This window comes from Chenopodium quinoa, unplaced genomic scaffold (genome assembly GCF_001683475.1).
Source record: "Chenopodium quinoa cultivar QQ74 unplaced genomic scaffold, ASM168347v1, whole genome shotgun sequence".
In the NCBI taxonomy this organism is placed as follows: Eukaryota; Viridiplantae; Streptophyta; class Magnoliopsida; order Caryophyllales; family Amaranthaceae; genus Chenopodium; species Chenopodium quinoa.
The window spans coordinates 713,272-738,770 of record NW_018743942.1 but is presented as its reverse complement, the minus strand read 5'-3'; the positions used below and the strand labels follow the sequence as shown (position 1 = coordinate 738,770).

At 36.8% G+C, this 25,499-nt stretch overlaps 3 protein-coding genes across 3 annotated transcripts; 1 reads left to right on the top strand and 2 right to left on the bottom strand.

Annotated features, from left to right (window-relative positions):
- Positions 1–782: 782 nt before the first annotated feature.
- Positions 783–1,809, top strand: LOC110688813 (inactive protein RESTRICTED TEV MOVEMENT 2-like). The gene is made up of 2 exons (XM_021865569.1): positions 783–989; positions 1,114–1,809. The coding sequence occupies exons 1-2, from the start codon at positions 875–877 to the stop codon at positions 1,653–1,655; spliced, it is 657 nt and encodes a 218-aa protein (XP_021721261.1). The 5' UTR covers positions 783–874; the 3' UTR covers positions 1,656–1,809.
- An 84-nt stretch (positions 1,810–1,893) lies between these two features.
- LOC110688812 (tyrosine-specific transport protein 2-like) lies at positions 1,894–4,832 on the bottom strand. The gene is made up of 2 exons (XM_021865568.1): positions 3,013–4,832; positions 1,894–2,279 (listed from the first exon to the last, which is right to left on the bottom strand). The coding sequence occupies exons 1-2, from the start codon at positions 4,467–4,469 to the stop codon at positions 2,204–2,206; spliced, it is 1,533 nt and encodes a 510-aa protein (XP_021721260.1). The 5' UTR covers positions 4,470–4,832; the 3' UTR covers positions 1,894–2,203.
- A 772-nt stretch (positions 4,833–5,604) lies between these two features.
- On the bottom strand, positions 5,605–9,681 carry LOC110688811 (ATP synthase subunit d, mitochondrial). Its single transcript, XM_021865567.1, has 5 exons — positions 9,386–9,681; positions 8,385–8,466; positions 6,787–6,851; positions 6,112–6,198; positions 5,605–5,994 (listed from the first exon to the last, which is right to left on the bottom strand). The coding sequence occupies exons 1-5, from the start codon at positions 9,554–9,556 to the stop codon at positions 5,893–5,895; spliced, it is 507 nt and encodes a 168-aa protein (XP_021721259.1). The 5' UTR covers positions 9,557–9,681; the 3' UTR covers positions 5,605–5,892.
- Positions 9,682–25,499: the final 15,818 nt, after the last annotated feature.

Genomic DNA, 25,499 nt, shown 5'->3' with positions numbered 1-25,499 from the left:
AATGCAACAAATTAGTCAAACCAGTTAACACAATCAATTATATCAACTAGTTACCAGCTAATTAACAAGGCCGAACTGTTTACGTTTATGAGATTAACACCAAAGATGGATCCACCAAAATTGTTATCCCAATGACATCAACAATCATCCAAAATCCTAGAAGTTATCCCAAGAATGTTAAAAGTCACACACCTCCAATGAGCAATGGATCAATACCTTCTTTACTCTATAGAGCTTGGCTTAGAGCTTAGTATTAGGCACATTGCTAAACTTTTGAAGAGTAGATCCTAAGTAATATACATGAGAGCTCTACAAAGGTAATTTGAGTATACAAAAATCCATACAAAATCAATATTCACAAACATTATTTTATAAACGTTGGAAAAAAGCTATTCGATTCCCCTAGATTAAACAATAGTATTGCGCTGTAAATAATAATCATATTGTGATTATGTATTTGTTTAATGCATAACTTCTCTACAACTCCAAAACTGTCACTGCCTATTATCATCAACCAAATATAAAATCAGAAGCAACCGCGGTCCATGGGTTTGCAACAGGAGACGTGTGATTAACCAGAAAATTCTATATGCAAAGAAACCTAGAAAGTTAGTATGCAAAAGGAATATTGTATGCCTATTCAGAAGAAAGTCAGCTAATCACAGCAAAAGATATAAAGCAACTTAACACTCAAGAAAGCAAACAAGAATAATTCCTTTCAGAGGAAATCTTAATGGAAAACCAAAGAGATGCCCTTACTAAACCATACCTATAAATGGGATACGGGTCGTTCTTCTAACAGAATATCCTAACAATTAGCTATATCTTCGCAACACGTTCTTGTATATACGAAAGCTACAAACAACCAAAGCCAATGGCAAACAAAACCAAGACTGCAACTATTACATTGCCTACTTACATCGATTTTGAACCCTATTGTGAATGGAAGAAAGAGGAAGGAGTTGAAACTTTAGACTTCCATCTTCCCGGTATGTCTCTATTCTCACTACTTTCTGCTTTTTTGTAATTTTTTTTGCCTTTTTTTCTAGAGAGAAAATTAACTAAAATCTGATTTTGAATGAATATCATTTCATTATATCTCTATTCGTATAGATTTCAAGAAAGATCAACTAAGGGTTCAAGTCAATAATCTTGGAGTTCTCAAAGTAAGCGGAGAGAAGGTGGCAACTGCAGATGGAACCAAAAGAAACCGTTTTGTCAAGGAAACAAAGATACCACAAGGCTGCAACATAAATGACATTCGAGCAAAGTTCAGTGGGGGCCACCTTCATGTTACCATGCCGAAAAAAGCCTCTCCCCAGATTGAGCAGCAGCAGATGAAGCCAGAAACAACATCATCAGGTGCTCCAAAACCAGATGTTACTCAAAAGCCGACATCAGAAGTCCAAGCTCCTAAAGATGAAAAGCCAAAGGCTCCAAGTTCGGAGAATGGTAAAGCAGGAACAAGCACTAGTTATGATCAGGCAAAGGGTGATAACATGTTTGGGCTTGGAAGCTCCGTGGGAAGATTGCAAGTGCATAAGAAGGTGAACGTGGGTTTAGGAGTTGCAGTAGCAGCAGTCGTCGCAATTGGAGTTTATGTAGCTTTTAAATATGGATCTAGCTCTTCTCCTCCTTCAAACATTGAGGACTAAGGACAGACATGGCATCATATAACTTGATTCACACCCTATGTGTTTGTGTATCGCCTTTAAGGCTTTAACAAATGGTATCCTAGATCAAACCAGTGTACAGATATTTTAATGCATGACAAAAATGCATCAAGAAATGAATAATATCATTTTTCTATCAAGTTTCCATTTTTTTTTTTTTTATCATAATAATTCTAGGGATGAAGTGAAGGGATGAATATATTTATTTTATAGTCAGTGATTTCAAGTAATAAGGGTATGATGCTCAACGTCGCAAGGATTATGACTTAATGAGCTACAACTGACTAACATGCTAGATGTAATGGCAGGATACAAAGGATTTCTGATTCCACAAGCAACCATTACATTAACTATTGGATGTTAGGGAAATTTACCACTCCAATTGAACAATTACAAGAGATCTAAAAACTATTTGTCATGTTACCTTGCTGAGATATAGACAAGATCAGCCTCGAACATCATTAGCAATGTATAACTAAAATTAGTTCCACAAAAATACATCTGAGCTTCGAAGTCTTGATCATGGCCATCTAATGCCAGATGCTCAGTATGACAGCGACGCTAAAGAGGAGGAAAAGCACCATATGTCCTCCAGGCAAAGAAGACCTGTGATTCAAACAGAACAGTTTCAGAGCCTTAAAAACATTAATCAATCTAGAAAACTTTAACCAAAAATTAATCTTGAAAGCTTGAAATCTATCAACTTCGTTTTAAACGGAAACCTAATTCTTAAACGCAATTACATAAGATGATATGAACCCTTAACACACACCACCTCCACTCTCACACCAAACAAAAGTGCCACAGACAAAGTGGTTCCGGTAGAAGCAATACTTTATCAAGTCAGGATTATCTTTCATTTGCCTTTGATTTCAGCATAATCACTAACTTCATTTTTCTTATTTACTGAGACTCCAAATCATGTGAATTCCCAAGAACAGTCTATGTCTAACTAAGAATTGTTCATTATAATCCATATCAATTAGCAATATAAAGGATATCTTTAATTTCACTATGTAAACAACCAAACAAGGATACAATAGGCTCAAACCTCCAAGACACATAAAACACCTAATCGCTAGTTGCAAGGAATCCTATCACCCCTACTTTTTAGAAACGGTGGGACAAAGAAAATCAAAGCCAGCAAGAAAATTATAACATTGTCTTAATTCTCAACTCATCAGAATTCTGATTGAGACTCTAAAAACAACTCATCATCAAGCAGATTGAAGTTCCACTGTATTTTTCTTACATATTTTCCTTTTAATAGCTTTTCCTTCTAAATTTACAGAGAACAGCTAGTAATATCTTGACATAAGAGTGAATATACTGATAGTACCTGTATTTTCTCTGGGATTTATAAATATATGCCATGGCAGGGGGAAGAATGCCAAACAGAAAACAATTTGCATACACCCCAGCAAAGTCGAGCGCCCTTGAGAATGTCGAGGGATAGAAGGAAGCAACAAGAACTGGAACAAGAATTAGAGCAACAGATACAAGCCTCTCGAATTTCCTAAAACCATTTCCCTTCAAGATTGATTCATCACTAACATCTACAATCCTAGTTTCCCCTGAAGACTCTATAGAGCCCAACTCATTTTCCGATTTACTAAAACGAAAAATCAACTCCAAGGTGTCAATCAACTGCTTGGGAAAACTAACAGCATAGCCAATAAAGCTAGTAGCCAAAGCAGAAAATGCAAATCCTTGAACAGCAAACAAAGAAGAAGATTTTACAGACAACAGCAATTTGATAGGGTCTCCTTGTATACATGATGATTGAGCTTTTCCAGTTCCAGCAAGTCCTAATACAATAAGATTCCATGCCAAAACCATAATCAATGGAACAGTCCCACCAATAAGAATTGCCTTTCGAGCCTCATCAATACTATCTCCAGCAACTTTACATATAAAAGGTGTAATAACATGAAACCCTAAGGTAAGGACAGTGACAGGAATGGCAGGTAAAATAGTGAAAACATGCCAAGATGAACAGGACAATGAACTTACAATATTAGCTCTAGCAACTGAAACACCAATACCCACCAAAGTAATGATAGAAACAAGCATCATAAAGCACAGAAATCGATTAGTCGAATCGATTATTTGGAACGGGAAGAACCAAATGATACTCCCAAGAAACAAAGGGAAAATCCCATGTAATACTACATTGTTTAAGCTAGGAAACCATTGAGAAACAATAGAACTAATACCAGAAACACAAGCAACAAGAAGAGCAAAACTAAGGCTAGCATAAACAACTGAAACAAATGCACCAAAATGGGTGCCAAAGGCCTTAATTGCTAACCCAGTAAAGCTCACTTCTTTGACCCCATCTTCCTCCATTGTAGCAAAACTAAGCTCAGCAACTAAAATTATGGAAGAAATGACATAAACCCATGAAAATAAAATGGCAATAGTAGATGGTAATGGCCCTGATTTTATTGTTGCAGATGGTAAACCTAACATTCCAGGACCCACAGCAGTCCCAATTATCAGACTAACAGCACCCCAAAAACTCTTTTTCTCCTGTTTTATAACACTTTGATCAAGTTTTAAATCATCTGCTTCATCTGTAACAAAAGAAGTTACAGAAGAATGAGCAGCATTGTTGAAACTAGATTTAAAAGGTGGTATCTTTACAGTTGAATTGGAGAAAAATGGGTGCTTTATAATCTTAGAGGGGATGAATTTATGAGTAATGCAGCAAGGGTTTTGCAGGGATGAAGATTTAAGGGTGTTAAATTGGGTGTTAAGGGTAAGATTAAAGGAGGATAGAAGAGAAGTTGACATTTTTTTGGCGAATAGAATGGTGAGGAAGAATGTTTTTCATGGAGTGATTACAGAAATGGGTGCAGTAGAATCTTGGGATTCAGATGAGACAAATGAGAATCAAGAATACTTTTCCTTTTTGTTTTGGATGGAGAAAGTGAAAAAAATGGGCCATGGCGGCTGTCTTGGCTAATATGACTGCCTAGGTAAATTTAGAGAAAGGGGTAGGTAGGTCTAACTGTATTAAGGCCATGCATGTTCAGTTGACAATTTTACATGTGACGTCTAAGATATCAAATGTTGAGTTGTTGACCCAAACAATCCGATCTAAAACGGATTAGAAAAAACCAAATTCATTTTATATGGACACAATAATTTAACATGACTCGAATTAATAGATTCGACTAAACCCGACTTTACCGAACTCAACCCAGAAAATTGAATTGACACATCGTTATGCCTTATGTGATTACATGCTAGTTGATTCATTTTCTTTACCGAGACATCCTTATAACTAAGTTGCTTTTAATTATTTTTTTTTCCCTCAAGAACAAATTTATCAATATGTAAAGTATTTAATTTTGCTTCTTTGCTAACTTTTGAAACTTGAAATTTAAATTCAATCTTCCTCTTGACCTCTTCCATTAACAAATTTAATGATCACAACCCTTTCACAAGAAAATAATAATGTTAATTCATTTGCTTATCAAACCGCACATCATAAATATTTTTCACATGTGAATTTAAAGTTGAAATCTTGGAGGGTTTGCACAAGAACCAAGAGATAGAGTAGGTATTATTGTACCACACTTTATATACTAGGAGTACCTCTATTTCAAATTATTTACAACTATTAGACATTTTTTACTCATACTTTATATCAAATCATTGCAAATAATTTAGAAAGGAAGTAGTATAGCTAATTGTACATAGAAAATTGTCAATATGATGATTTCTTAAATAATCATAATGTAATGAGTAGTTTATCTTAATGTTACAATCTTAACTATTTGTAGCAAGTGATTATGAAATTATATCAACCCCCAGGATTTTTATTAAAAACCGTAATTATTTACTTCATATTCTTAAGATAAATTCTGGATTGACCTTGCCTAATACTGAAACAAACGCACACAAGGATTGAAATCAACACAACTTTAAAAACAGGCACAACACGAAGATGAATTCTCAAAAATTAATTCCAACATGGTATTTAGCTCATCAGACAAACAAATGTGCTCGCTCTTTCATACCAAGGCCTCTTATCTTGCAAGCACCTCACAATCTAATTACAAGAGCATAAGAGAAAAATGAAAAAATCCTTCACAAGGACGAAATATATCGCCAAAAAAGCAGAATTAGTTATTTTATTATGCTAATATATCGATCAATCACCATGATCTCAACATGTTCACCCTAAGGGAATTGCAGAATCGTCACATAATTAATAACCCCAGTAGTCATTACGAATCTCATCATCAAACTTCTGCCTCAGCTCTGGATGCTTCTCAAAATACTCATCCGCAGTCATGGTGCTCAATTTTTTCTAAAGAGAATAAACATAATTTAGTCCACGGAGAGAAAAGAAGACCTAAAACAACTAGCTCTAGAGGCTCAAAGGATAGCACTCAGCAAATACAAAGCTGCAAAGAAATAGCCTTACCTTCAACTCCTGCACATCTGCTATTTCTTTTTCCAATCTTTCAGACTCTTTCAAAGATTGTTGTTCTGCTTCTTTCAGCTCCACCAACTGCAGTACAACACATGACAACAGGTCAGCACAATCTTAAGCATTACTCATTCTTGTAGCAGCAATTATTTACTGGAATATGCTTTCTCTGACAAATATGGATAAAATTGATTTGATGAAGCAAATATTTACTAGATACCCCAATAGGATCATGACCATATCACCATTGCAAGATAATTTTATCCACCATTCAAACCTCTGACTAGATTTATGTAACCCTTGTATGAAATAATTACTTATTCAAGGTGAAAAGAACAAAAACCATAAAGATCTAATTTGGCCCTTTCAAAGCACATGAATAGAAATTATTCTCAGGAAATCACAGCATATGAGCACAAGTCAACTTTTGACACACCAAGGTTACTAATCAGAGCATCATTACTCATTAGAATTATAATGGCTAAAAGCAGAGAATAAAAACCCTGTAGTATCTCTTGATACGAGGTTCTTTTTCTTCCACGTTTTAGGCTGGGTCAGAAGAGAGTTATTTAGTTATTATGCATTTTTGTCCCTTTGAATGAAGATGAGTATGTCACTGCCTGACTACACCTAATAATCAATGCACTCTAGAATGATCAATGCACTCACCAGGGCATCAATTTTAGGCTTGTACTCTGGTGTAACTTTGTCCACGTACTTTGGAATCTCAATGCCTAGAGAGAAAAAAATATATTACATTAGGGTAAAATCTTAGCAAGTTTAAGCATAATGCAGGAACAAAAAAAATGAAAAGTTAAAATTAAACATCAAACCATACATCAAGAATGTTGCAAAGAAAATGCCAGACACAAGTTTTATACTATAATAATTCTCAGATTTATTTCAGAACAACCTTTCCCATCTTTGGCAAGGGAAAGGAAAGAAAAAAAAAATCTTTTGTCCCCAAAACACAGCCAACATTCTAACAAGCAAATCTCCAAAATTGCCCGAATGCCAGATTATGAAAACCATCACTTCACTACAAGACACCAAACATAGATCTTAAAAAGAGATTCATGTAAATCAGCTCACGACTAAGAAAAACTACACAGAAAAAGGGAATAGGAAGCTTCAAGCCAATGCATATAGTCCCTCTGTCCAAAAATAGTATCCATAATACTATACTTGGTATCCCGATAAAAAATATTCCTCGTTGCCTTCTTAAAAAAACTTATCGTAAGAAACTATTTCCCCCATTTTTCCTCCACGAACTCTTATTGTTCTCGATCACAACAATTTCTCTTCTCTTCTCTTCCTCTTAAAAACTGCTTCCAATCATTCTATTAACATCCAATCCAGTAACTATTATCAAAACCCGAGCAGAGTCAAGTAGTCAACAAGAGTATGATTTTCTTATAATTCCTCTGCTCAATATGCCCTCTAGGCACACATTTAGAGGAAGATATTTGAGGGTGTAAACACTCAAAATAAATTTGAGAGTCAACCTAGTATCATGCTTGTGTAACAATTATTTTGTTTAATTTGCCATTATACACCATCAAATCTCAACTTTAAATATGTGACAAGGTGCTATGTAGCAAGTGATACAGAGCAGCACAGATGATGTATAAATCTATGAATACTCATGCTCAAAGTTTTTCTATTTTCAAATGGAAGATTCCAAATGGAAAAGAAATAATAACATTATCTACTCATTTTGACACAAGTCATGTCCTCATGCTTGTGACCTTGTACCTTCTCCTTAAACTTTACAAATGCTGAAGACAAAGTAAGGAAATCAAACTATCCTTACATCTAGCATGATACTAGGTAGAAAAGACAATCAATCAAAGCCTTAATCCCATAAGTGGGGTCGGCTACATGAACCAAATTTGATTATTCGGTATAACATGATATTAGGTAGAAAAGACAAGAAAAGTTGAAAATATTAAAGACTATTGTTGTACTGCGATCAATGATGCTCTCACAAAGTTAATTTTTTTTCCCCAGTTTTAAAGGTTCTTCAATAAAGATATAATGACTAGAGCACAGCATAGCCACTCTCCTACCCTACATTAGACACAAGTGTCTATTAAACATAAAAAGAGCATGATATAAACTATCCCTAAGCTGTCTTATGACTAATCCTGCAATATCATGTTAATCTTTTAATATCATGTTATAATGTAGAACTAACATGAATTTCAGGTAACAAATATATATCTTGATAGAAAAAAAAAATTAATTATAGGATTGCAGAAATATACCATCATAAGCTTCCTTGTACATATCAACCAATTTGTTGCCAATTCCTTTTCTGTAATACTCCCAGTCTATGGGCTCAGGTTCCTGCATAAGCAAAGCTATATTATCATCGTATCTGCATGTCAATCCTTGCGTACCCATACAAAACTAATCACAATCTATTACTGCTATTCCATGATTTACAATAACAAATGTGCCACACTCACTCACACGGTAACGTCTACAGTTTATTTGCAATAACCCTAATGCAGACTGAGGTTCAACGGAAGAAGCAATTGAAAGCATGCAGCCAGACTATGTACAGAAGTGAGAAGCCATGTTACTCAGAGAGTCAGAGTCCATTTGATATCGTGTACTGGTGTCGGATCCTATCCTTTACACTCTGAGATGGTTATGGACACTTCAACGCTCATTCCGGGACAGTACCATGAAAATTTTACACCAAACAACAGGGTACTTTTACACGTAATCATGTTCAAGTAACACAGGTGAGAAGTAAATTAAACCTGGTACCACCACCCCCCCCCCCCTCCCCAACTAAACAAATTTGGTGGTTCTAACCCAATGGGGTTCGAATTTGTTCTTAAGAGCAAAAGACTAGGATTATGGGTTACCGTAATATTCGAGCTTCCCCCGAAAATTATCCAAGTACTCAAAAATGTTCGAGCTTTCCCCAAAAAACCATCCAATCAATTCACAATCCTTCTCTATTATTACTCAATACATTGTTATTCAGCAATACAAAAAGAATCCCATCAAACCTATTCGGAAAATCATGCAATCAAATCATTTCTGGGCTTAAATCAGGAACAATCGCAAATTAAAAAAATTAGGGTTTCACAGCAACAACAAACCCAGATCGCATTTCAAAAAAAATCACAATCAATTAACCAAAACATCGGAAAAATTTCCCTTAACCGCAATAATAACAATAAATCAACAAAAACCAGAAATGGGTAAACAATAAATTAGGGTTTATAATGTATAAGATCGAAGATCGGACCTGGCTAAACTTGGTTTGAAGCTGAGTGTTGACTTCATCGAAGGTACGACGAAGAGTGAAGAACTCCTTGCGAGCAGCTTCAGAGACAATGAGCTTAGACATGCCATCCCAATCGATGTTCTTGGATGCCTTAAAAGTGACATCAGCAATCTTCTTCCCAACTCCACTCATTTTTTTCGTACTTTCTCTCTCTTCGCAACCTTCAAAAATGGGGGTAGATTGGATTTGGGGGTGGCAAAGGCAACTGTGAAAATGCTTGTGGTTTGTTGGGCCAAAGAAAACCCTCTTTATTGGCTTTTTCTCTTTTTCCGGTTTTCCCCTATGTTGCACCGATACGGACACGGACACGGACACGGGTACGATACGGACACGGTAAAACGGCAATCCTAAAATAGGGGACACGGGTACGGCGAATAACTAGGCATATAATATATTAAAAAAACGAAAATTTGACAACCTATTCAATAAAACACTAAGTAATTAAACTCAAATAAGTCATTTTGTTTAAAACAAGTAATTATTTAGTGTCCGTACCAATGTAATTATTTAGTACCGTAAAACAAGTAAACAAATTCGGTACTCATCTATCTAAACAAGTAAACAAACAAGTACACAAATACACTCAAGTAAACACTATTTCTTCTTCCTTTCTCTCTCCTCTCATCTATCATTTCTCACTCTTAAACTCCCATTTCTCGATCTCTCTGTGTCTTCCTCCAATCATACATCACAACACTTTGAAATTTTTTTCAACTCTTCAATAACACCAAAAAATCTACTCTAACAAGAAAAATCGAGAATTAAGGGATGAATTTAAATGAAAACGAGAATGAGAGGATTAACTGAGAGCACCGGCGGTGACGAGCGAGGGCGACGAGCGACGGGAAAGATTAAAGGGGGTTTCCGTTAAATTCGAGAAAGAGAGGACGGAGAATGACACCTGCGACACCGGTGTGAGTGGTGACGAGCGGCGGTCAGCCGGTGACGAGTGACGGCAGTCGGAGACAATCTAGGTTGCGGTGAGGCTGAAGTTCCAGTTGTTGCCTTGTTGGTGTTTGAGTGACGAGAGAAAGAAGCAGAGAGGATTGAATTTGAGATAGGCAGGAGGACATGAGCAATTGAGCAGTAGGGTTTGAGGAAAATGCAAAATTAGCGTGTCCACTACCAAACGGGCCGTGTCTAGGGGTGACACGGTCCGTGTCCATGCATCGTTTTTTAAAAAAAAAAAATTGGACACGGATTTTGGTGTGTCCGAGACGTATCGTACCGTGTCCCACCCGTGTCGGTGTCGGACACGCGAGTCGACTCGGACACCCCTATTATGTGGCGTGTCCGTGCATCACAGGTTTTTCCCTTGTGATGATTCTTGGTTTAAGGCTATGGTTTGCTTTGACCGTGCAGTCGTGCACCAGTTATTAAGGGCCTATTTTGTTTGCCTGTTTTCAAAAAATTTAAGTTCGAATAAAGATGTATTGTATCATATATTCTATTTATTTGATTTTTACTTGCACATTACTATAAATAAGACCACTAGTAGTGTAATATGAGAAATAAGACAAGGGTATGCCATCCATTATATTAGTAAGAATTCTACTACGCATATAATATGAAACGTGGTACTCACACTTAGAAAAAACATGTCTCGTTAGAGGAAAATGGGAAGAGAAAGCGAGGGCGAGAGAGGAAAGAGTCTCACGAGCGAGGAAAATGAACTCCTCCAGAGATCAAATAAAAAGTACAAACGAACACAATCTAATTTGGAACAAAATGGCAACCCTAATGAATTTCATCATGAAGGGGATGCAACAATGGAAGACCTTTCATTTGTGGAAGAGACAATAGGAACTGGGGGTCGAAACCAAAAACCAAGTTCCTATAGTCAGATGACCAAAGGTTTCGATAGGAATGTGAACCCTTTGTTCGAAGGAATCATTCATGAGGAGGATCCGGCCTCGAATGATGATGTGCCCCTGGATTGTGACTCAGAGGATGAGGTTTGTCCAATCATTTATTTAACAAAGGGAGGAGAAAATGCGGTTGCTCCTTCCGTGGAGAGATGCCATCATAATCAAATTTTTTTTAAGTTATGAAGTTCTTTGTTAAAAGGGTAAGATTAAAATGGAGTTTGAAAGGAGAAATTGCACTGACTGACGATGGCCATGCTTACTATGTTGTTAGATTTAACAATATGGAAGATTATGAGTATATGATGACGGAAGGACCATGGATGATTGGGGATAGTTATCTAACTATTCGCAAATGGGTGCCAAACTTCGTATCGGATGAAGAGGCAATCAAGAAGCTTACAACTTTGGTTCGTATTCCTCAATTATTTGTGGAGTACTTTGACAGGGAATTCTTGTACAAAGTAGGGTCGAAAATTTGGGAAGGTTATTTAGATCAATAGAAACACTGAGTCAAAAGACAGGGGTCAGTATGTTCGATTTTGTATCAAAGTTGATCTAACCTAACCTTTCTTATCGAAATTTCGATTAAATGGTAGAGTTTGGAAAATTCAATATGTAGGTTTAAGATTGATTTGTTTCTGTAGACACTCATTTGTGTCTCCCCAAAACCAAACCCAATGATGAGTACCTTTCACGTCGAATCATAATCGAATGAAGTGAAGTAGAATAGATAGGCAAAGCAGGCAGTAGCAGTCTGTTCTCGCCTATCGATTGATAGCAGGTTGCTTCCAAGCTCAAATTGAAACTGAATTGCTACTTTTGTCTTGTTATTGATATAGTGGTATTCTCCGCTCCTGTCAAATAAAGTAGAGGAAGAGAGAAGGTAATGTTAATTCACTTACTTGGAACAAGTCAGGAAAAAGAAAAAAAAATGAACAAGTCTGATGGGAGAAGAATGGCTGACACGTTGGCTACCTTAGGATTCAACAATGAATGTGGTTGAGTTAGTGATTAGAAAACTTCCTTTTCTTGATCTTAATTCACCTAAAAATTCACAAATTATGATCCTAGTTGAACCCAAAAGACTCGAATTCCAAAAATACGATATGATTTAGTACCCTATGCGCAGGCTTGACAAAATCCTTGTATAGCTTCTTCAATTTCGCGATAAAGAGAAATATGACCAACAGTAGTTCGAATGTATATAAAAAAATGTCTTTTTTTCACTTCTTTTTGGAAAGTGTGGAAAGTCTAGTGTTGCGGTTAGTTTTTTATTCTTTTCTTTCTCTCTGTTTTTGAAAACTTATTTTAAGAAAACATCCAATCCAATTTGGTTTAGTCCATGGCAAGGGTCCAATAATAGTGTAGTTGGGTTGGGTTCGAAAAGAGCTTTCCAATGATATATCATAAGCCCAATTCCGATGAATAATGAGAAAGTTATGGCCAAATTACTAAACTAGGCCCGGTTTGATTGTTATGTGCGGCCCAATGATCTAGAGGAGGGCCTATTATGATTTATCATTCCTAGTGCGATTAGGATTGATTATAGTCTTCTAGAATCTTCTAGAAGGTTCTTTTGAATCCTAATTTAATTAGCATTGATAAATTGACTTTAATTGACTTTTTAGAGTTTTATTTTAGAATAAAAGAAGTGTTTTTAAGGAAAATACAGTTTTACCCTCTTGTACGCTTAAATTTTATCAAAATAAGAAAACGCGTGGAAAATTGTTTGCAGCGCCATACGATAGTTTTGTCGCCTAGCGACAGACCTGGCGTTTCTGTCGCTAGGCGACAGGTTTGTCGTCTAGCGACAAGCGCGTGTTTGGCGCTGCAATCGTATTTTATTCTTTTCGAAACTTTGATTCGTTTTTTATCATATCCGGCTGATTTTCTCTATAAATAGCCTCCTAAAACCACCGTTTTAAATCATCAACTCTTAGGAATTCTCTCTAATTCTCCCTCTCTCTTTTCTAAACTAGCCTTTTGCACACAAAATTCTGCATTCCCAAGATCTAGACACACCTAGCCAAGTTCGAAGTTGCCTTCGCCCTAGACGTGAAAGGTTTTAATTTCTGAGGGTTTGGTCCCTAATCTCTATTTCAATTATTTAATTTAATTGTTTTTATTATTTTCCTTGAAGTTACTAACGCGTGTATTTTGTTATTAGAAAGAGGTACGAGGCATCCAAGTAAATGCTTTAATTGTTTGCATTGTTATTATGATATAGAAATCATGTCTAGGTTGTTATGATTCCTAGTGTCATGTTAGGGTGTTTTGATCTTCCTAGTATCATGTTTAGGGTAAAGGTTATAATATCAAATATGCTTATTATGATTTCTATGATGCTTTTTATTCTCTTTCTTAATATTCATGTTAGTATCATGTTATGGATAAAGCTTTGATCTTTATTGTTTAGTGACATGCTAGGGTTTGTTATTAATCTTGTTAGTATCATGCCTAGGATCTTGCTATTAATATTATGCCCTAACATGATTATTATTTTGATGATTGTGATTATCAAAATTATTGACGGATAACTTATATATTATTTATTATTATTATGTTGCTTGATAATATTTATTGTTATTGCTTGATCACACTTTTTATGCATGTTTAAAGGGAATTTGTACTTGTAATCACGCTTAATAAGATAATTAATAATCTTGTTCAGGGTTAATTTGATTATAATTCAAGTGATCGCCAATAATAGATTTGTTTGTGCATTAATGTTCAACCAACATAGATTAAACAGGTTTAGGGTAAACCTAATGATTGCATGTTAGTCAGATTGCGCACATGAATACGATCCGAATAAAGTAGAGGCCTATTATTAGGGCAGGTTCAATCTCTTTTAGGTTGGATTTGTACCTTCATCCACGAACTTCCAGTCATGGTTCCAGACCTATTGGAGTTGACGATCTCCTGGATCGTTAAGGGGTGTAACCTTCACCCTGTGAACGGTTTACAAGTTCCTAAAACTTGTTGGCGACTCTTTTTCTCTAGCTTCCTTCCCTTTGGACGCCACCATGCTTAAGTATATGATCACAATGGGGTTCAAGTTTGGGGTAATGCTTGAAATATTCCCTACAGTTTCAAATATGGCTGCCTTGGGCACAAGGATGAGGAATGTCCTAAGTTTGTCAGGGATAACGTCCAAGAGGGAAACAATACTGAAGTGATCGAGTAGGATCGATAGAGGAATTTTTTATAAGAGCCAAGTGTAGGGGAGCAGACCGGAAGTCAAGGATAAATATGGTGCTTGGATGTTAGTCTAGAAACCAGCTAGGAAGTCTACCTATAAAGGAAAAGAAGAAGGCAGTAAGAAAGCTCAGGAGAATAACAAGACCAAGCAAGGTGAGCAAGGTTAACCTCTTAAGGATCAACCTAAGACAAAGTTAGGGCCTAGTTTGAAACAGAATTCGAAAAGTGTAGTGGAAGGGTCAAGAGTCAGTGTCTTAGGTAATGAAGAAGACATGGGTACAAAAGAGGAAAGGACTGATCAAGATGTAGGGGTTAAAGAGGGTAAAAACTCTTACTGGAGGAAAGTGTCAATTGGCAAGGAAATTAGTTCGAATGATATGGAGAATGAAACGGAAAGTGATGTGATGACTATGGAATCAAATCGAATGGAGGAGGATCTTATGGAAGGGGATAATTCTAAGTTGAATTTGGAAGCAGTTTATAAGGAAAGTATTATGGTTGAGGATATAACTCTTGGTGATTTTGAAGAAAATATTTTGAATAGAGATACTCATGTTGATTTGCTAAATGATAAGATATTGAATAATAACAATATCTTAGGGGATGTTGCCAAATATAAGCATGGAAATATTATCTTACCAAATTTAATCAATAAAAAAATTGGTAAAGATAATAGAGTCCCTTTGACCAATAAAAATAGAGTTTTTACTTCTTTTAAGACTTCAATCAAAAAGTCTGAGATAGCCTCCCCTTACTCGAAACTTATTGGCAGTAAAGGAAAGGAGAATCGAAACATTACTTTTCTAGGGAACCCTCACAATGAACCCAAGACATGTACCAGTGACAATGGAGTTGATATCCTCCCAAGCTTCGAGATGTTTGTGGATTACCAGACAGAGGACCTGTACCTAATAGTAGTCCACCCATTGACAAACAAGGCATAGATCCAATTGGACACATATATTCAACCGGATCACGATCCTCCAAGCATGATGGCGAACTTCACTCTGCCAATAGAGACATAATGGCTTGACCCCATCTACTTTTAAAAGTGCGAGACTTGATAGGGGTCTTGCCATTGATGTGTGGAGACTAATGTTTGTGGAGGGTGCAGTTCGAAATTTATCAAAGTTAACCTCGGATCACTGTCTAATCTTGATACGCACCTCGGGATTTGCCCCAATCCCAAAGAGCTTAAAGCCCTTTCAATTTCAGGTCACGTGGTAAACTTCACCAAAAATTCAGTGATTTTATGCGTGATAACTGGAAGAATGACGTTCTAGTTGTTCCTTTCTTGGGGGTGTTTGCGGAAAAGTTAGATAGGTGGAATAAAGAAGAATTTTACAACATTTTCCGCAAAAAATCAGAATTGTGGGCAAGGCTTGAATGGATTCAAATTGATCTTTTGAAGGGTAGACAAACTCATCTTATTACCCTTGAAGCAAAGCTTAAGAAACAAATGGAAGATGTGTTGAATGCTGAAGAACTTCTTTGGTTTCAAAAATCGAGAGTTGATGCTATTTGTGACGGTGATCGTAACACGAGATACTTTCATCTATCGACAGTAATTAGAAGGAGGAATAAAATTGAGACTCTCAAGGATGGATTAGGGGAGTGGGTGACTGACTCGAACCAGGTTCAACAGATGGTTTTGTCTTACTGGAAAAATTTGTGTCAAGAAGAAGTCGAAGGTCATGTTAATACTCAGCTTTTATGGGACTACTTTCCAGAAATTTCGAGCTCTGACATAGAGACTTTGTCTCGTCCCTTTAGTGGCGGCGAGGTGCAGTTGGCTCTAAAGAGTATGAAGTCGTACAAAGCCCCTGGCCCCGACAGTTTCCAGCCTATGTTTTACCAAAAAATTTGGGAGATTGTTAGCCTGAGTCTTATTCGAATGGTGAAGGATGTGCTAGAAGGAAGGGATTTTCCGAAGGGTTTAAATGATGCTTTTCTAGTGTTAATTCCAAAAGTTGAAACCCCGGAAACAACCAAGAAATTTCGGCCTATTGGGTTATGTAATATAACATACAAAATTGTGACGAAGGTGATTGTTAATCGGCTTAAACCGGTTCTCCCAACTCTCATATCCCCAACGCAATGTAGCTTTGTTCCTAAACGTCAGATCACATATAATGTGATTATTGTCCAAGAAATGCTATAAAGTATGAGAGGAAAGCAAGGCAAGATAGGCTACATGGCAGTGAAGATAGATTTTGAGAAAGCATATGATAGACTCCGTTGGAAGTTTATTAGAGAGTCACTTATGGAGCTCTGTCTCCCTCAGGCTATGGTGGAATTCACAATGCATTGTATTACTTCGGCTGAATTGAAAATATTGTGGAAGGAGAGCCAATTAGGGGTGAGCATAACAGGGTACCATGTAAAAATTCCAAGAATCAGAACTTGTTGCAATAGGTTCCTCAAAACAGGAACCGGAACCGAAACTTGTTGAACAGGTTCCTGGAAATTGGGAACCGGAACCGGAACCTACAGGTTCTAGTTTCGATTTAGGGTACCCTGTATTATAATATAACTCACTAACTTTTTTGCGGATTTTTTAATAAAAAACTGATTGGTCACTAATTTATAATGTTTGTAACTTGCAAATAAGACAAACTAATAGTAGTTTTCTAACAAATTTAATATATATATTTTTATAATTGTAATTTTAATATTTATTATTTAAAGATTGAGTAAGAATTAGTGTATAATTTGAATTAAGTGATACTTTTATCAGGTACATGGTACCCTACAGGTTCCGGTTCCAAAAAATTGAGAACCTGAACCGGAACCTGTTCCAACAGGTTCTCCAATTTGCTACCCGGAACCGGAACCTCCTGTACAGGTTCCGGAACCTGCAGTTCCTAACAAGTTCCGGTTCCTATTTAGAGTACCCTGATTTTTTGCTCACCCCTAGAGCCAATGGAAGCCTTTTCTCTTACTCGTGGCATATGGCTAGGAGATCCCCTTTCACCCTATATTTATGTGATTTGCATGGAGTGTTTGTTCATTTAATTGACAGGGAAGTCAAATTAGGGAGTTAAAAGCATGTGAAAGCAAGCCGTAATGGGCCAGCTATCTCGAACATTGCTTTTGCTGACGATTTAATTTTATTCTATGAAGCTTCGGAAGAACAGGATAAAGTGATGAAGTATTGCCTCGATCAGTTTTGCGAAGCATCTGGAAGTAAGGTGAGTATTGATAAATCGAAAATTTAATTTTCGAACAATCCTAATCTTAATATTAGGGATAAAGTGTGTGATTGCCTCGGTGTGGATTCCATAGAGGACTTTGGAAAATATTTAGGTGTCCCAACAGTCAATTGTAGGACATCTAAACGGGAGTATTAATATCTTGTCGATAAGGTGAATGGCAAATTAGCAGGATGGAAGACTAAAACCCTTTCAATAGTTGGCCGAGCCACTTTGATGCAATCGACTCTGAGCACAATCCCGTCCTATGCTATGCAATCCGTCAAGCTCCCTTAATCAACTTGTGATGAGATTAATAGGAAAAATAGAAGTTTTCTGTGGGGTGAGTTAGATGGCAAAAGAAAAGTTCATCTTGTATCCTAGGAGAACATCACGAAACTAAAGGACTTGGGTGGCCTAGGTTTTAACTATATGAGGGATGAAAACAAAGCTTTTTTAGCCAGCCTTGGCTACCGTATCCTGGCTGAACCGAATGCTCTTTGGTCGCTGAAAGGCTAAAGTCGTATCACCTAATCAAAAGTAATTCCTAAATCCTCTAACTAATGTAGATAGGTAAGTAGGGTCGAATCCACAGAGAAACGAGTCTTTCTATTCCTAATTAATTAATATAATCTAGATTATAAAGTAACCAAAATATACTAATCGAAGGAAACTAAACTACGAAGATTAAGAATAAGGAGAAAACAATGAATAAAAGGCCTAGGGCATAGGTTCACCAATAAATAATATTCCAGGGTAAAACATAATAATCAATCATCAATGCATTCATTAATCAGATCATAAAGGGATTTTGCTACGTATTACAATCACACAATTAATCTACCGGTATTAAATATCATCTCTCGAATCTTAACTTAACCATTTATAAATTAACCTGCCGATTGAAACTAGACCTAAACATCAATTCTCATATCTCGAATCTTGAATCAATATTGTCAATCTCATGCATAAAAGATCTGCGCAAATCTAGTCACGAAGCATTAAATCAATCAATAGGAAATTAATCTAGCATTGACAATTAACAGCAATAAATTACCCCTTCATATTATTTATGGATCCCCACAAACCCTAGAAATAGAAATACTCACACATAATTAAAGCTAAACTAATCAAAATAAATAAACAAGACATGATCAAAGGAATAAAATAAATAACTAAAATTAAGAGAAGAGAAATCGTTACCAAATAAATCTGAAATTAAGAATAGAGTTAAGAACAAAGTATAAGAGAGAGAAACTAATCTAAAAGCTAAGTAGAGAGAGAAAATCTAAGAAGAATTACGAAAGAGTAAAAGAAGATACTAAACTCTCTTAACGGAAAAGTATTTATACTAAGCAAGAATCCTAAACTAAAGCAAACTTAAATGACGTTAATCGTCTCCTAATAATAACACGCGCCCGATCGAGCGAGGCACCGCCCGATCGGGCGCGCCTTTTTCCCTCAGGTACACTTCCTCGCGCCCGACTGAGCGCGAGTTCAGGCGCCAACCTTGCTTCCCTCGCCCGGCCGGGCGCGCCTTTGGGCGCCAGCCTCTTTGGCCGGGCGACACTCTTGGGCCACTATTTGGACTACGATTGGGCTTCAATTCTTCGGGCCAATCTGGGTTTCCTCTTCGGGTCTTGAATACTCGGTCCAAACGCCCCGGTATCACATATACCGAGCCCTTAATCACCGGAATCTAACCGGCCCTGGGCTATAAAAACTGGTCGTGCTTCTCCAATGCTCGTAATTGCTCCATAATATCCTGGGAAAATGCTCCAAAAGTGCAAATCCCTACAAAAGTCAACCAAATCTACGAAAACACTAGAAAACACCAATTAGTAATAAAAGTGGCTCAAAAGAGCCAAAAACACTACCAATTATGACCAAGGGACGGGGTAAAATACTATATAAAATAGACATATCAGTCGCATATTTTGAGAGCAAAGTATTGTGACAACAGGTGCGACCTTGATATGTTCCGATCCAATCGAAGTCCAATTCCTCAAGTACTTAGAAAGGGATTTTGAGCAGCTTTGATATTGTGAGAAAAGGGGTGAATATGGCGGTTGGAAATGGTTTGCAAACCTTCTTTTGGCACCATAGATGGGCGACAGATCGACCTCTTCTTGAGTTGGCAAACCAAGAACCCCCTATAATTGTCCAAGATATGTGATATATCCAATTGATATAGTGTTTTACCCCCGTCTCACGGTCATAATTAGTAGTGTTTTTGGCTCTTTAGGGCCATTTTTATTACTAATTTGTGTTTTCTAGTGTTTTCGTATTTTTAGTTGTGTTTTACAGGAAATTGCACTTTTGGAGCATTTTCCTAGGTTTTCTTGGATCAACTACGGAAGCTAGAAGGACACGACCACTCTTGAAGCCCAGGATCGGTGAGAGCCGGTGATTAAGGGCTCGGTATGAGATACCGGGGCTATTGGATCGATTAATCAAGACCCGATGAGGAAATCCAGATTGGGCCGAGGAATTGAGCCCAATCGAAATCCAAGCCTCGAAGAAGAAGACCGGGCCCCATCGGGCAAGCATACGCCCGATCGGGTGGATGCGTGCAGAAGAACCCTCAAGGAAGAGGCGCGCCCGATCAGGTGAGCGTAAGCTCGATCGGGCACGGCATACCAACAGTGGGCAAGGAAAAAGGCGGGCCCGATCGGGCGGCCCTTCGCCTGATCGGGCGCGTGTTTTTCTTAGGAGACTGATTAGATTTGTTTTAATTTTTGTTTTGAGGAATGTTTAAGTACGAATTATGTATGTAAATTCTAATTACCTTCTTCTTTAGATTTTCTCTCTCTACTTAGGATATTTTCTCTCTCTTAATTTCTCTCTCAACTTTGTTCTTAATTACTTTCATTAATCCAGGTTTCTTTTGGTAACAATTTCTTCTCTTATAATTTCATTTATTTTATTTACTTCTTTGATTATATTTTGCTTTATTCATTTGATTAGTTTAGTTATGATGATATTTGAGTAGTTTTATTTCTAGGGTTTATGGGAATCTAATAAATAATATGAAGGGGTAAATTTGTGATTGTTGATTATCAATGCTTGGTTAATTTCCTATTGATTGATTTAATGCTATGCTATTAAGTTTGGCCAGATTTAATTGTATGAGTTTAGCAATATTAATTCGAGATTCGACAGATGAGAATTGATGTTTAGGCTTAGTTTCAATAGGCGGACTAATTTATAAATGGTTAAGTCGAGATTCGACAGATGAGATATAATACTGGTAAATTAACTCTGTGATTATAATACGTAGCGAAAGCCCTTTATAATCTGATTAATCAATGATTGATGATTTCTTATTCTGATTTGCCCTGGAATATTGTTTATTAGTGAACCTATACCCTAGGTCTTTTAATATTTGATTTCTCCCTACTTTATTTCCCTCAATCTTATTCTTCGTGGTATAGAATTTATTTACAACAATATTGGTTACTTTGATAATTTAGATTATAATAATTAATTAGGAGTAGAAAGACTTGTTTCCCTGTGGATTTCGACCCTACTTCCCTATCTACTTTAGTTAGAGGATTTAGATAATTACTTTTGATTAGGGGATACAACTTTACCCTGTCAAAATTTGGCGCCGTTGCCGGGGAAACGGTTTTATTTTTATTTTCTGATTAATTTTTTGTAGTCTAGATTATTCCCTTTTGTCTCAGAGAACGTTAGTTCTTTGAGGCAGTTCTCATATTTGTCTTTTAGTTCCTTGTTTATGCCCAGGTGTTCCAGATCAGGTTACATCCCATTTGATTCTGAGATCGAGCGCTCGTTTCATAGGCAAAGGAAAATCTATAGATAAATTTTGGCGGGTTCTTAGGAAGACAACAATTAAAGAAACCCTCCCTCTGATTCTAGTGACACAGAAATTCCTTCAGATTCAAAATCAGAGATGACGGCCCAGAAGAAACTCAGTGACTACTCGCAGCCGAAGCTCACAGATTTCCCGCACCTTACTCCCACTCCGGCGCTAGATGGAGTTCAGTTTGAAATCAAGCCCCAATTTATCACTATAATAGAGAGGAAGCAATTCAGCGGAGCTAAGGGTGAAGATCCTAATCTTCACATCGCAGATTTCTTCCAGTATTGTAACACCATTAGACAAGCCAGGGTCACGTAGGACCAAATCAGGGAGATTCTTTTTCCTTTTTCATTATGTGGCAAGGCTAAATTATGGTTTAATGGTTTAAATAGAACTTAACTTGGTATTACTGATTGTAGACACCCATTTGTGTTTCCCCAAAACCAAACCCAGTGATGAGTACCTTTCACGTCGAATCATAATTGAATGAAATGAAAGTGTGGAAAGGTCTAGTGTTGCGGAAAGTTTTAATTCTTTTCTCTTCTTCCTATTTTTGAAAACTTTATTTTAATAAAACAGCCAATCCAGTTTGGTTGGTCCATGATATGGGTCCAATAGTGGTGTAGTTGGATGGGGCTTGAAAAGACCTTTCCAACGATATATTATAAGCCCAATTCCGATGAATATTGAGGAAGTTATGGCCAATTTACTAAACTGGGCCCGGTTTGAGTTTTAAGTACGGCCCAATGATCTAGGGGAGGGCCTTATATGATTTATGATTCCTAATGTAATTAGGAATGGTTTTGGTCTTCTTGAACATTCTAGAAGGTTCTCATCATTCTTAATTCAATTAGGATTCTTTAGAGTTTTAATTAGATCAAATATCATTTTCGATTGAAATTATATTATTTTATCTTCCAGTACGGGAATTTTATCAGAATTTCGAAAACGCGTTAAAAGCCGGTTTGGCGTCCAACCCCAGGCCTTGGCGCCAGACGCCAGCCATTGGCGCCTGGCGCTAGCCACTGGTCCTGGCGCCAATGAGCCAGGGCTGGCGCCAAGGTGGTTCTGTGGTCTTCAGACTCTGTTTTGATAAATTATCTTTTTTGGCTGATTTTCTCTATAAATATCGTATCAAAACTCCGTTTTCATGGATGGAATGTCAACACGAATACACCAATTATCAACTATCTTCATCATCTACATCTATTAATCAATTTTCATCAATTCTTTTCATTCATCATCTTTCGTTCATCAATCATCAATAACATTGATTCTTTAGTATTCTTTTCTATTTTGTTTTCATACAAAATTCCGCATTCACAAGATCTTGATACACCTAGCCATATTCGAAGTTACCTTCGCCCTAGACGTGAAAGGTTTTTAATTTCTGAGGGTTTGGTCCCAAATATCTCTATTTCAATTATTTTAATTGTTTGATTATTATTTTCCTTGAAGTTACTAACGTGTGTATTTTGTAATTAGAAAGAAGTACGAGGCATCCAAGTAAGTACTTTATTGATTAATTGAGTTTATGATGTAGATATCATGTTTATATTGTTATTATGATATTCCTAGTATCATGTCTAGGGTGTTTTTTAATATTAAGTATGATTGGTATGATGCTTCCTATGTTTTTTCTAATGTTTATGATTATTTATTATGTTGCTTGATGTGCATATTATTATATATTGTTATTGCTTGATCACCTTTTATTGCAGGTTAAAGGGAATTGGTATTTGCAATCACGCTTAATAAGATATTAATAATCTTGTTAGTTTAATTTGATTATAATTCAAGTGATCGCCAATAATAGTTTATTTGTGCATTAAATTCAACCAACATAGATAAACAGGTTTAGGGTTAATTCTATTGATTGTATGTTAGTCAGAAAGCGCACATGAATACGATCAGAATAAAGTAGAGGCCTATTATTAGGGCAGGTTCAATCTCTTTTAGGTTGGATTTGTACCTTCATCCCCGAACCCTTATTTGGTTCATGACCTTATGGAGTTGACGATCTCTTGGATCGTTAAGGGGTGTAACCTTCACCTCGTGAACGGTTTACAAGTTCCTTAAAAACTTGTTGGCGACTCTTTTGCTCTATCTTCTTCCCTTTTGGACGCCACCGTACTTTATTGTATGATCACAGTGGGGTTCGAGCTAGTGGGATCTTTAAGGCTTGAAATTATTCCCTACAGTTTTTGGCGACTCCACTGGGGAGGATTTCTACTTTAATTCCTGAATTTGTTTCGGCAATGATTTAGAATGAGTGGATGAGACTCGAAAAGTTCTAAGTATTTCATGTGCGTAATTTTGATTAACATTGTGGCATATGCATAAAAAGGTTCTCATTGGAAAGACCATCCGTAATGAGTCAAAAACATAGGATTTTACACGTAGGAAATTTGAGAAATGTCTTTCACAACTAGGACTGAAATAACACCGCGCGAAACTGGATGATTTTATTGAGCACAGAAAGCTGCTGAGGCATGTGGGAAGTAGCGTCAGGGGCTAGAGCTTGGCGCCATACTTTTAGCCGTAGCGCCAGACGCCAGTATTGGCGCCAGGCGCTACAGTTAAAAGTTGGCGCCAGTCTCTGTTTTCTGGTGCCAATTTCCCCCAATACCGAGCCAGAAATATGCGTTCTAATTTCGACCGGTTTTTCGTATTGTTTTCTCGATCCTACTTTCGGATTGAATTTTTTCTCATTTTTCTGAAACCCATATTTGTTCTACATATGGACGTAACCCTCTGGGAATTCATGCTCTATCTACCCGATTAAACGCTCCTGGCAACAAAGGGTACATCTGAGAGGTTGAATTCACCAAACCATGGAAGCGAGTTTTTTCTAAAAAACTCGCGGTGTTCTATCCACACGCGTTAACCTTTCACGGTTAGGCTTCTACGCGGTGCATATGGACAATTAACCATGGACCCTGTTTGACTAAATCATATCCCGAATTTTAGAGAACTAGAACCATGGTTAGGTTGCAAACTCATTGCATCATATTGTGCCTACTTGACTAATTGTGCATTATTTGTTGTGCATACTCTATGTGATTTTTCCTAACCGTTTGTTTGACTTGTGCTAAGAATAAATAAACTGATTAATGACTAAAGGACTTTGTTTAATTAATTAATTACTTAATTTGAGCTTAAAAAATAAACATAAAATCGAGTCATAGTTCCTTTAAGTCAACCCGTATACTGCACAAACGTCAACTTGTTTTGGTCATATCTGGAGTTCTAGAAAGAACTACGAGTCGTACAACCTATGGATCTGTAGCCCCGAGTTTAACTTTAATTTGGAGTTGGTTTCATCCCAATCAGAGTCGCAGATCAAACGTTATGACTAAAATACCACAGTCTGTCCAGTTTAATACATATACGTGAAGTCTTAACTTAGTCTTTGCTTGAGTCTAGTCACATAGTCTACCAACATGGTCATGACACGTGTCTTAAAGTACCATCTACACTCACTAGTCTTAGCACACACTTTGAGCACATGTCACCATGGCCATGTCTTAGGTTCATGCATGAGTCGGTCTTTTCCGTCATTTGAGTTGGGGGGTACATTCTACCCCTAATTCTTCATATCCCTCCACCTCCATCATTTTTTTCTTTTTTCACTTTCTATTCCATCTTTCTTCACTCCTTCCATCCATGTGTGTTGAATCGAGTTTGAGTCATATGATTGACAAACAAAAAATGAGGGTAATGATGAAACAACACAAGACAGGAGGCGAGTTTCAACGAAAAGATTTCATGACCTCTTTTTCTATTTCTTTTTCATTTTTTCCTTTCCCCAATAAGTCTAGCATAGGCACCTTTTCTTTTCCTTTAGATTATTTTTGTAGTTTTTCTTTTCTTTTTCCTTTTTAATAAAATGAGCATTTATTTCCTTATATATGATCATTTCATTATATTGCATCAAATATAAAAAAAAAAAAAAAAACATGTCGAATTAAGCACAAGGTATACTAAGG

Bases quoted from the DNA above. Each gene is read 5' to 3' on its own strand.
- LOC110688813 (XM_021865569.1), top strand. From the start codon at position 875: ATGGCAAACAAAACCAAGACTGCAACTATTACATTGCCTACTTACATC. The intron at 990-1,113 runs GTATGTCTCTAT...CTATTCGTATAG, and splicing joins TTTAGACTTCCATCTTCCCG to ATTTCAAGAAAGATCAACTA.
- LOC110688812 (XM_021865568.1), bottom strand. From the start codon at position 4,469: ATGTCAACTTCTCTTCTATCCTCCTTTAATCTTACCCTTAACACCCAA. The intron at 2,280-3,012 runs GTACTATCAGTA...TTTGAATCACAG, and splicing joins AAATCCCAGAGAAAATACAG to GTCTTCTTTGCCTGGAGGAC.
- LOC110688811 (XM_021865567.1), bottom strand. From the start codon at position 9,556: ATGAGTGGAGTTGGGAAGAAGATTGCTGATGTCACTTTTAAGGCATCC. The intron at 6,852-8,384 runs GTATATTTCTGC...TTTTCTCTCTAG, and splicing joins GTACAAGGAAGCTTATGATG to GCATTGAGATTCCAAAGTAC. The intron at 5,995-6,111 runs GTAAGGCTATTT...TATTCTCTTTAG, and splicing joins CAGATGTGCAGGAGTTGAAG to AAAAAATTGAGCACCATGAC.